At 38.2% G+C, this 12,991-nt stretch overlaps 1 protein-coding gene across 11 annotated transcripts in view; it reads right to left on the bottom strand.

Moving 5' to 3' along the window:
- TGFBR3 (transforming growth factor beta receptor 3) overlaps window positions 1-12,991 on the bottom strand; it is a 192,987-nt gene that overhangs the window by 33,213 nt on the left and 146,783 nt on the right. For all 11 annotated transcript variants that reach the window (XM_075936518.2, XM_075936514.2, XM_075936520.2 and 8 more), the window contains 3 exons: window positions 9,220-9,388; window positions 6,426-6,573; window positions 1,699-1,888 (listed from right to left, as the gene is read on the bottom strand). In XM_075936518.2, coding sequence (XP_075792633.2) covers window positions 1,699-1,888; window positions 6,426-6,573; window positions 9,220-9,388 — 507 coding nt within the window. The remainder of the gene's footprint in view (window positions 1-1,698; window positions 1,889-6,425; window positions 6,574-9,219; window positions 9,389-12,991) is intronic.

The raw sequence follows: 12,991 nt of genomic DNA on the forward strand, positions 1-12,991 counted from the left end.
TTTTAATAGTCTTTCATCACAAAGTTCAATTTGAGTGGAAAGATGTGCTGGAGAGCCTACAGGAATTACCTGGGGCTCCATGGGAAGGTTAATATCATAATCCAGAAGTGCACACTTGTTACTAGTTTTGTAAAATCTAATTATAGCATCTACAAGCCCAACAACGGGAAGAGGGGGAAGCGGGTAGTTGCCCCAGGACCCAGTGATTCTAAAGGGCCTTGGGCCCTTTAAATTGATGCTACAGCACCATGTGCCAGGTGCCTCTAAGGGCTGGGGGTGGACTGTGCTGTGCTCCAGGCAGCACCGAGAACCGGTGTGGAGCACTTGCGGCCCTGCCTCCTGCCCCCTTCTGGGAACGATGAGACAACCCTTCCCCCCACATAGACCAACTCGTCTAGGGGCCTGGTGTGGCTGCCAATTCTGCATAGCATATGGGGAATATCTGTATAATTTTCTGTCCGGCTGACCTGGTCTAGGTATTCTTTGCTTTGACAATGCAACAGCCATTATCCAGAATAAGTGCTCTTGCAGACCACAAAAGCTGTAGCATCTTTAAATTTAAGAGATAACTACAATTTTTTCTTTGAAGAGGTGCAGTAGTTTACAATGGGCCCAACTTGTAAATGTTCAATCAGAGATATTTCTGCTGAAAATTTGTCTCAGTAAGGATTGAAAAAGAACTAAAAGGAATGGGCCTATTATCTGCATAACATAAACAAATGAGAAGGAAACATCACAACTCATGAATAGTCACACATCAATTGCTGGAGTAAAATTTTAGTGTTACCTGTCAATGTGAATTCAGAATTAACTAAATTAGAGTTCCAGACATACACTTGGGTAACTTCAATATTCAGGCAAGCTCTCTTGATTTACAATAGTGGACAAATAAATTAATATTTGGCCTCTAGCTTCACTGCATGCTTATTCAGAGTTGCAATCTCAGTAACTGGCCTCAACAGGTTTTTGCCCTTTTGTGCCTAATAGCCATTGATGGACCTATCCTCAGTGAATTTATCTAGTTCTTTTGGAATCTGTTCCAGTCCTGGCCTTCACAACATCCTCCGGCAAGGAGTTCCATAGGTTGACTGTGTGTTATGTGAAGAAATGCTTCCTTTTGTTTGTTTTACATTTGTCACATATTAATTGTATTTGGTGAGCCCCTAGTTCTTGTGTTATGGGAAAAAGAAAATAACTTTTCCTTATTTACTTTCTCCATGCAACTCATGATTTTATAGAGCTCTATCATATTTCCCCATAGTCTCCTCTTTTCTAAGATTAAAAATCCCAATTTTAGTCATTTCTCCTAATTTGGCAGCCGATCCAAACTCCTAATCATTTTTGTAGCCCTTTTCTGAACTTTTTCCAATGCCAAGGTATCTTTTTTGAGATGAGGTGACCACATCTGGAGTACAGCTAATTATATTAGCTTTAGGTTGTGGTAAATGTAGCTCCTGAATTCCACCAATATTTCAGAGTAATAACAAAATCTCCTGTGATTTCCCAACTAGAACTCTGGTAACTTTTTTTCTTGCAAGGTTTTGCTGATATAAAGATGTGAGTACCCTTGGTACTTTGAGCATGGAACTACTAAGATCCCAGTGAATTAAACCTCAAGCACACGAGGCTCGGTCAAATATCACTGCTTAAAAATATGACACATTTTTGTACATGACAAAAATCCACCCTCATGCTTACCAGTATCTTCAATTCGTACATGGAACCTATTAGCCACGGGGGCTTTTGTGTAGGAAGTAACAGGGCTGTAGTCATGGTCATAAGCCCACTTAATCAAATTCTCATGAGACGAGGGAACATCAGGTACTATTAATTTAGTCATAGTCATAGAGCGTTCTGTTTCTTTTCCAAAGCCAATACTGTTTGGTGCCTGCACATAAACAAAAAATATATCTGGGCATGAGTTGGCACTTGAAGTTTCTTCCAGTCTCTCTCCCTCTCTCTCCGCCCACACACCCACAAAGAGGTTTTAAAATACAAAAGTGTAAGAACTATTGCATTTGGTCTGTCAACATATTTTATTCTTTTCTTATTAAAAGTTCACTGAGACAAACGTATGAGCTTTAATAGAACCAAATGATTTTCAGACCATGAGTTGAGGTTAGTCATGAATTGAGGTGAACCACAATAAGAGACCTGATTTTTAAAAACGTCCATCTTGGCTTACTAGTTACTACAGGGTTGGGGGGGGGGCGGAGTATGACTTTAATTTTATTTATATATTTGTATGTATGTATAAAATCATTGTTCCACATGCCCTGTGTCCTGCACAATATGGCAGCAATCCTGTATGACAGAGCTGCACATCATCTATTCCCCCTTTGAAGCCAATGGAAATTGAGGGAACTTGAGACCCAGATTCTTAAAGGCACTTATGCACTAACTCTCACTGCAATTAGCAGGGCCTCAGAGTTTTACTAGAAAAGGCTCTTAGAGATTCATCTTCCAAAGTACTAAATGCCTCCCACAAAATGCTGTGCATCCCCAAACATCACTGTAAATGTTGAAGTCACTGGTACTCAGCACCATTCAGGACCATGGCTATCTATATAACATGTTTATAATACATAAATACTATATATTTTCATAAATACAATTTGTATGCAACCCATATAGTGACATCACACAACAATTTTCTACTGGCTACAGATTAGTCACTTATCTTTCATTTCATTATAACTAATTATGCTGAATGTCAAACCTCTTACTTAAATATTCAAGTCAAAGGGATAAAACAAGTATCTCTAGCTGTCACTGGGTGCATCGTAAAATATTTGCTATTTACACTTTAAATGTATTTTAAATATTTAGCATCTTGAGGTTAAACATATATTTGCACAAAGTTAAATTCTGTAACAATCACATTATTATTACATTCAGCTTAGTTTTAGTGTCCAGTAAAGAGGAAAATGTACCACTTTTCAGCAATAACTGAAATGTGTCTTCATTGTGTTTTCTGAATACAGTTTACCATTTTCATGCTGCACAAGAAACATTTTTCCATGCTGATTATTTTCTTCATTATATATGTTGCAGTTTTGGTAAAATTCCCATTTGTTTCCCATTTTGTCTGCTGTCAATGTGACCAAATCTTAATCCTTTCCTACTCTAGAACTTGAAAAGATACAATGCTGATCTGCCTTTGCCAGCTTGCTGTAGGACTGTTGTCTTATTTGTGTACTGTTTCAGATCAAGGTTCAACAAAATAAATTTCCTCTTACTGTGTCAACCACCACATTTTTGGAGAAGGACTTACTAGTAGATAAGTCTACTGATAACACTAAAGGTCCAATATGACATTCTTTATATCCTCAACTTCCAGAAAAATGAATGGGAATTCATGATCAGGCTCTTAGACATGAAAATTAGATACCTACAGTTTAAAGATCATATTGGAAGCGAAAAGTATAAGAAGTGATCGTAGTGATCCATAGCACCAACGTTTTCTGAAGCATTATCAATATAGGAAAATTTCTTGAGGAGAAAAACAATCCCAAACCAAAGACATCCCAATTTTACTGTCTCTTCTTAAAGGCCTGGTTCTAATAACTTTCTTTTCAGCAGATATAAATCTAGATATACCTTCATATACGTTTCAAACAATTCTGCCTGGCAGGAATTACTGTACTGCCCCAAATTTGCCATATTTCCTTTTCTGCCTTCACTTTTAAAAATTTTTGTTAGGACAACACAAACAAGTAAATATTATTGTTATAATTGGCACTGGCCAATTTTAGGATTTGTTTGCACCACTCCACTGCACACAAACACCTCCACTTCTGTGCATAAACCCACTGAGACTACATATAGTAACAAGGGTTGGCAGAATTGGGCGATTCATGTATATGCCCAGTCAACATCCTGATTCATACCTTAAACACCCATATTCATAAACCATTATATGTTAGCGCTAGAAAGCTATTTGCATATTTCCAGATGTTGTTGTGAAGATAGAACATCATTTCCTCTGGCAGGGTGCAGAATGTTTTCTTCTATATACTTGGCAGGCACCCCCCCCAAAAATACACAAACACCTATATTAAATGCTGTCTGAAAATGGAGACCATTTCAGAACTTGGCATCATTTATGACACTAGGGTTTGGTTTTTTTTAAATCCATAGCACAGTCTGACATTTCTCTAAAAATTTAAATCTTTTGGTTTTTACCCAACAAGAATTTCACCCATTCCCACCTGCACTTATATACGCTAAAGTAAATGGGATATCATAGAACTTGGCAAGACATTGTATTTTCTCATCCTCACCCACTATAGTTTTGCAAAAGGAGGCATGCTTGAATGGAGTGGTTAGAATATCAAACATGCTGAACAGTGCCCTAAATGCAGGGCAGAAAATAATTTGAATTAATTTACCCAGGTACAACATCAATACAAATATGTAATGCTGTTCAAAATAGGCCAAATTCAGCCACGGTCTCAGTGGAACTATACCTCAGGCTGTATCTGGACAAATGTGCGCTATAATTTTGTAATTAGTTTTTCCATACTAAATATATTACTGGGTTGTCAAATTTAATCAAAAAATCTCATGAGCACAATAAGCTGTGGAATGGACTTGATGACCTAATTGGTCTTTCCTTCCCTAGTTCCATGAATCTATGAATCTGGAGGGCCTTAAAAAACACCCTGCTTTTGTATAGAGGCAGCTCACCTTCTACTGTCTGCCAGTACTTTCTCCCAGGACAACTGTGATTTGTGCTGAGGGAAAGAAATCAGGAAAATTCAAAAGTGTGGAATTGATTCAGCTAATAAAAAAGAACACAATGAAACATTACCTAATTGTTGTGTAATGTTTTTATGCATTGTCCAAAATTGATCTTGGAAAATACTTCATCTGAAAAGAGGAATAAACACAGACCAATTCTTGGACAAGCACTGTGATGTATAGTATTTTTGAATGGCATAGGGCATTCAGTTCTTTCACCTAACCTCCCCACCTTAATTATTTTATGACAAAGATGTATAGCTAAGGGAGGCATTTTGAATGACACAATGGAGAATTTTTTTGTCCAAGAACTTTAGCAGGTAAATAAAAGTTACCTGGTGTTCTAATATTTCAAACTGTAATTGTTATGCTAAATGAAAAATATTACATCATTGTGTAATCCACTAAAAGAAAGAATACATACTAACTATTTTATTGAATATCCAATTAAAATATAAAAAGGGACCATTTTAATAAAATCAGTTATCTTGCTTGTATTCTTCTATCATCCATTTCCAGCTCCTGACAAACATAGGCTAGGGACACTATTCCTACCCATTCTGGCTAATAATTATTGATGAACCGATTCTCCATGAATTTACTTAGTTCTTTCTGAACGCTGTGAAAGTACTGGTCTACACAATATCCTCTGGCAAGGAGTTCCACAGGTTGACGGTGTGCTTTGTGAAGAAACATTTCCTTTAGTTTGTTTTAAACCTGCTATCTATTAATTTCATTTGGTGACCCCTAGTTCTTATATTATGGGAACAAGTATATAACTTTTTCTTATTCACTCTCGCCATACCAGTCATGATTTTATTATCCTTATCTGCTTCTTTTAACTATCTAATCTTTAGGTGCTTATAGATTACCAGTTCTGCCTATTTGGTTTTCCCTTTGATATTTTCATACCCTCTGCTCCTTGTTTCCCGCCCCCTTCCATTTTTTTCCTTCCCTCTTGTCCCCTATTTATTTTGGGTCTGCACAGCCTAAACTCAAAACTCCGGTCATCTGAAGAAGTGGGCTGTGCCCACGAAAACTCATGATACCATCTACATGTGTTGTTAGTCTATAAATTGCTACCAGACCATTTGTTGTTTTTTAAGTTTATCCAGTACAGACTCACTCGGCTACCCCCTGAAACTATATGTTAGGTAGAATTACTCACAAGGACCTATGTAGCCATAGAGTCCAGAGTTAATACCACCATAGGGAGAACTAAAGAGTTACTACTTCCGCAAGAGATGCAGGTGTGTTACCTGTAGTTAAGATCATGCATTCTGCACTTGCAGGTGCCTTGCCAATTTCTGAGATGGACTTGTGAATTTATTCACTAAGGTATTGGCAAATGAGAAGTGAACATATTTTTCAATGTGTGAGCAATCTGTATGGCATACATCTCTTGGGTATCAGAGAAGTGGGAGGGATTTACATGCTAATCAGCAGCACCATCAACTAACTGGTCCAAATGTCACCAGCTGCCAGACGAGTTCTTCTGTGTATATGTTCCCCTATATATATGTAGATGCTGCTGAATACTAATTTGTGAAAACTGCTAGTAACTCAGAGATGTTGACTAAGACGACAACATACAGAGAGCATTTATAATTCAATGCTAACTCATTCACATAATTATTTAACAGTATTTTGCCACTTCAAAAATTTAAAATGCCTTAACTTACAATTACTTCCAGTTTTCCCTGAACATCATGTGACTTGATAACCCAATTGACAGACTTTTTACACTTGAGGATAAGTACGAGGTCCCTGACAAGTATGACGTCTAGTTGAGATGGTCTAATGTCAATGATTATATCCACCTGGAAAGCACTGTATGTGGAAAATAAAGACAAAGTAAGACCAGAATGCCAGAAATTTTCAGCTGTCAACCGTCTTCCAATCCATCATTTTTCCAGTGTCTGGCCAGCTGATTAAAATGCTGGAGCATATCCTAGGCAACACAACATGTGCAAAACAGATTATTTCACGCACGCTAAAATAATTTTATATAACAGAAACAAATGATTTTTCAGATTAATAATTATTGTTCAATATTTTCTCTCTTATTTACAGAAAGCTGTGTTACATCTTCAGCTTATTATTTAAAATATATTAAATTGAACCACGAACAGTTTCCTTTACAGTATTTTTTCCTCATTTCAGCATTACAACCCTTAAATATATAGTTGCTTCACTTTTCCATTAGTATAGATATATTTAAGACCAAAATCACCCCATTATATCAAAAAACAATACAAAAACAATTACATAGGTCCAGCAATACTAAAAAGTGCAAATAATACATTTTGGTAAAATTAGCCTGTGCAGCTAACATGTGGAAATTACTTTCACTTAGAATTTTTTATGCCTTATAGTATTACTACGTTCTTGGTTTAGTTTCCAATACTTCTGGAGATATAGTTATTTTAAAAAGAAAAGAAAAGAAAACAGACATTCAACCTACTGATTCCTGGAAAATTGACGAATACAATCCAGATTTTTAACAGCACAGTAAAATAGGGAGAGTAAGTGGCTTTGTATGCAGCAATAACATTTCCTCATGCAGAGTATAAATTCAACAGAATTAATTTCCATCACGATTTTACACTATAAAATTGTGCTTGTTGCCAATTAATGGGTCTCAATTCAACTTTGCATTTTGATTTAATCTCGGAACCTTTGTCTTATTTCTTGTAGTTATGCACATTCCCCTTTTAGCTTCCTGCTGGTTTCTATATAGCTTAGGGGTTATACAATTTGCACAGGCTGCTGTCCTTTCAACATGGACAACATTTGGCACATAAAAGGATTGAGCATGGGTGGTTGGTGAAGGTAAGGCTGGGGGAGGCAAGCCTCCCAGTCCCACCCAACTCCTACTCCCAAGTTCCTGCAGTTTAAGCATCTGAAAATTAAACTCCCATTATGCACTTTCAGCCAAAACCAAGAGAAGGCTATAGGTGGGTAACAGCACAGGAGGCTGGGGTGGCAGTGATGAAAAGGAGCTGCTCCATAGACATGATGCTTCAGCATGATGGCTAAAATAGCCATACAGTCCCAACTCATGCCTTTCAGCAGCAGATCCATAGGCCCTACACTCTGCCCTGCTTCAGCCATAAGCCTGTCCTCCCCAAACTCATTGCTACTCAAGGAATTCCTGCAGAGCTGGATTCATCATCATGCCAAGTGTGTGTATCCCCCACTTAACCCTCTCCAAATCCAACTGCTTTCTATAATAGAGGCAAACTAATTCCACTGCCAAGGAGCTGGATTTGCCTGAAATGAAAATACAACTTAAATCTGGACAAAATTGAAGAACTTTCTTAGAGATGTGCCTAGCCTTTTTGGTAAGGAATCTCTCTCCACTGTCTTTTGATGAATACACATTTCTACTGGTGCATGTGGACAGTGAAATAGAGCTTTTATGTACAATAATAATATTTAGCCCCTATATATTTTACAGGTGAGAATTTCGAAAATGCTCTGCATTGGCACAACTCTGCTTCCATTAAAATCAAGCAGAGATTTACTATGGACTTCACTGGAACTAGTTAGGGTACAAGTTATTACTCTTTAAAAAACAAAACAAAACCCCACAACCTATACCACTAAATTTGCCCTGTATCTTTATGGCACTTTAGATAAACTTAATGATCTTGACAGTAACACTGTGAGGGAAAGTGACTCTCAGAGTGTACATGATTTGGTAAGTCACCTCTTAGTGCCAAGATTACAATTTGGGAGTTCTCGCTACCAGACAATCCTCGCTTCTTTGTGCCATCTAGCTCATCGTGACCACTTAAGAGGAGAGTCTGCTACTCTTTCTCTGCCAAACTGAATAGGAGTTCCGCTTGCATAACAATGGCAAGATATGGCCCATAGGAACTGCACTTCACTTTTACAGTCTACATAGGAAAATGAATGCATCAGTTCAGGATCCTACTCCAATATTAGGGATGTAAGCAACTAGTTGACTACCCTATAAGACTAGGTTTATCGGGTAGTCGAGTCATTACTCGACTAGTCACTTCTCCCCCACCTTGCTGCCTCTATAAGAGGCAGCGGAGGAGTGGAGGAGCCAGTGCTGGGAGGAGCCGGAGAAACAGAGGCACACTGAGGGATGGGGTGTGAGCCGGGACTCAGACTCTTACTACATTTAAGAGGCAGAGGCACGGCGGGATTATCTCCCAGGGCTAGGAGCTAACCTTGTTGCAGCTCTGCAGTTCCCCCCTTATCTAATAATCAAGTAGTTGATGGAGCTGATTAATTGCAATTTAACATCCTTACCTAATATCTTTTTTGTACTAAACAACTCAGATTTCTACCTAATTTGAAGTACAGCAGGTCAGATTTTGCAACTTTTTCTTATAATGATCAAGAAATCCCATTGATTTCATTTCTGACAGACACTAGCATTTTTACTTTAGGTATCTACTCCTCACAAATCTACTTTATAACTTTAATTAGTGCACAGTTTACCTGTAGGGATTGGAATTTGGAGTGATTAATTCAATAATATGAACCTCTCTTTCTTGGTCAGTGGCAGACATAAGGCATCCTTCTGCTGTCTTTGGTTGTAGATATCCCGCAAGGTAATTTAGAGAGAGAAAATTCTTTTCTATGTTGCATGTTGGAGGAAAAACTTGATCTGGAAAAAAAAGTATACACAGGTATGTACATATATACACCTCTCCCCAGAACACACTCCACTTAAATGCATCAATTCCTTGTTATCCTGATATAGTAATAAAGTGCATATTATGTAAGTATGGATAATACACCAATAACCTTGAAAAAAATGTGTTACTATTTTAACAATGCAGGACAGCTCTGATGACTAGGGATGTTAAAATGTGTTTAATTTTGTAAGCAGGTAGCCACTGAAATTTACTGCAGTTGCACATTTACATGAGGGAGAGCAGGAAAAGCCAGTGCTCATGGAGAGCTGCCACCTACTCCCCCACACACTGCTGCCTCTTATACAGAAGCAGCAGCGCAGGGGGACAGGTTGCTCCATGGAAGCCAGCTGAAAAGCCAGCTCCCCAGGTGTACTACCTCCCACCTGTCCCCCCTGTTGCCTCTATATCAGAGGCGGGGTAGGGGGGGTAGAGGAGGAGGTGCAGGTGGCTCCTCACACACACCAGCTCCCTCCTGCACAGCTCCTGTGTTGCTGCCTCTGTGGGAGGCAGCAGTGGGGGGTGGGGAACAAGCAGCTCTGTGGGAGCTGACATGCGCAGGGCTCCCACTCCCTGCCCCCCTCTGATACAGAGGCATGGGGGGGGCTCTGTTTGTAACCCAGGCTCATTGGTTAATTGTTTAAATTGGTACACACTCATATCCCTACTGAAGACTACAAATAATTGATACCTGATAATATCCAATTACACAGACATCTGAAAACAGGAATAGTAAATTATAGGGGTGGCAAAGTGATATCTAAAACAAGATAGATATAGGAAGCTTTCTTTAGATTGAATAAAAGTACAGTTAATCTGGTATACTAGGTTAAAAATATTTCTTCTGAATAGAATTCAGAGACAATATTTAAAAAGGAATACCTTCAACATAAAAACTAGACGTGCTTCCTTTTGAAAAATTTTAATTACTCATAACATCCAAAATGAATAAAAAAATCAAAAAAAGAATTCCCTATATATTCTCAGTTTTATTACTTCATGCATTTGCATACAGTTACTCTATATACTCCATTTCCCTTGTTTGTATGAACAACAAGAGGGAAAACTGATTTATAAAATCACAAGTTAGATAAAAAGTTCAAAGGCAAATATGGTACCTGATACTATTTTACTTTTTTAAATTTTGTTGAGATTTCAGGGTGATGGTGGCTCTATAACTATGTGATGCAAAGCAAAAGAAGCAAAGTTTTGAGGCCAGATTTTTAAATGGGGACTGTTACACTACATTCAGTATTTCCATAATAATACTTTGTGTTTCTGCAGAACTTCTAGTGAAGTCAAAGTGCTTTAACACAGAATGAATCCTCATTATATGATGTGAGGCCATTATTCTCATTTTACAGATAGAAACACTGTGGCACAAAGGTTGTAAGTGCCATGTCCAAGGCCATACAAGAAGTTAGTGACAAGAACAGAAATAATACTCAAACTACAGGCCCTTTGCTCTAACCACAAGACTATCCTTTCAAAATCAGTAGTATAATGAACAGCTATTTAGTTTGCATGAGCAAACTCAGGGTATTATGCAGGCAAAATTGCACAAAAGATTAAGAAATTGAGCTAACACCACATGTAGCATTTGGTTCTCCATGATATGGCTGACACATCATCCTTCAAATGCTTCTAGTTTGGCACAGTTTCACAGACACTCCTGCAATCCCTTGGCATAATGGAACCAGCTAAAAAGACTCCGTTTCCCACCCTTGCACAATTCGGCCTTTGAATACTCACTTTGCTTCTTCCTCTAGAGAATCTTTCTATGAAAACTATATATGAGATTACAATTAAGCAGGCTTCTCATCAGAGCCCTCCCTTAACATCTGTTATGTGACCCCTGCCAGATGATGAGCCCTGAATGCAGCTGAAATTCTGCCAACTCCTCACACAGAGGATGGAAAATGAACCTACGATGATCCGTAATGAAATCAATATATACAAGCAGATAATAGATATTTAATCCTCAGCCCCAGCACTGCAATACTTTCATGCTATAACTGTCTCTCAGTAGGTCATGGATGATCACCACATGTTTCATTATCATTAGCCTCTGCAAAGAACTCAATTCCTGTTCCTGGCATCTTCATTCAATGTTTCTACAACTTTCAATCAATCAATCAATCAATCAATCAATCAATCAATCAATTTATTCTGCTGCCACCGCTAGTAAGAAGCCTCATGCTGAGCCTCTTTCCAATACTTCACTCTCCCCCTGCTCTTCATTTTACCTCTCTCTAACTGGCTATTTGACATATACATGTAGTTTCTCTTTTTCCTCCTCATAAAACTGTTTACTCTTGCCACCAGTATCTTCCAAGACACTGACCATAACAGAAGATAAAAGGAACCCTATGCTGTCTTGGTCGTTACTTTTTAGTTTATGAATTTTCTCATTGTGTTTAATTGGTGTTTTAAAATGATTTATGGAGTAGTTAGTTTACAATTTCGCTCCCGTCCTGTAATCTCCAGACAATAATACTATGGAATTTATTATGAAGTGTACTTGGAAGAATACAGGATATGGTCTCTGGTCAAAATATACAGATGCCTTGAAACGCATTTTGCCGAAGTGTACCCACTGGAGTTCTGCAATGTCACTGGCAGCAGCTCCTTCATCTGCATTCTGCCAGTTTGCTTGGATTAAGGTGTACTATTATACAATGAAGCAAAATGCAGGACAATGTAGCACTTTAAAGACTAACAAGATGGTTTATTAGATGATGAGCTTTCGTGGGCCAGACCCACTTCCTCAGATCAAAAAAAAAAAAAAATTATACAATGGGACTTGTAGTTTCTGTGGGCAGCTCCTCCATTTTAGATGAGAGAGGCTGCATTCTGAAACATTCTGTATGAATTGGGTGTTACTTTTGAGTTCTTGGACAATGTGACCCTATACTGGGGACAGTTTGAGTGCCCCTGGCTTAATAGCATTAGGAGCCACTACTTGCATCATCTTTCCATGATAAATCACTATTGCCAAGAGTTTATAATTCAGGTTTAAGGATTCCATCCAACTGGAGTTTGCCTTGTCTGGTGTAAGAGAGAAGTTAAGGATTTCAGCCCAGGAGCAAGCAGAAGAATCTCTCCATCACTCATGTTGGCAGTTTAACTTTTTTTGCACACTGCTAGTCCAGAATGTTGAAGCGAACACAGGAATCTCAGCTTTAAAATGGAACTGAGGGAAATTTAAACCTATTGAGGAGATCTTGTGCCCCAGCAATTCTTCAGTACGAGCAGTGGGGAGGATTTTGGAAGGCTCTTCAAAAGAAGCAGATGGCATGAGAAAGGGACAGGCCAGGGATATCTGAGGTGAATGTGATATCAAACAGTAACCCCAAATCTATTAAAACAATTCACTATAAAATTCTGTAAATTAATTAGCAAAAGCTTGAATGTTAATTCAATGAAATATCTAAAGCAGTAATTCTGCAAACCATATTGTATAGTTCTACTTTCTACACACATCACAGACAAAGAAATTAATTACAGTGTAGATACCCCAATATTTATGGAGCTTATTCTCACAAGATTTCTGAACTAAACTAAACCAAAACTAA

The sequence above is a fragment of the Pelodiscus sinensis genome, chromosome 9, assembly GCF_052426305.1.
Source record: "Pelodiscus sinensis isolate ZL-2025 chromosome 9, ASM5242630v1, whole genome shotgun sequence".
NCBI classification, from domain to species: Eukaryota; Metazoa; Chordata; order Testudines; family Trionychidae; genus Pelodiscus; species Pelodiscus sinensis.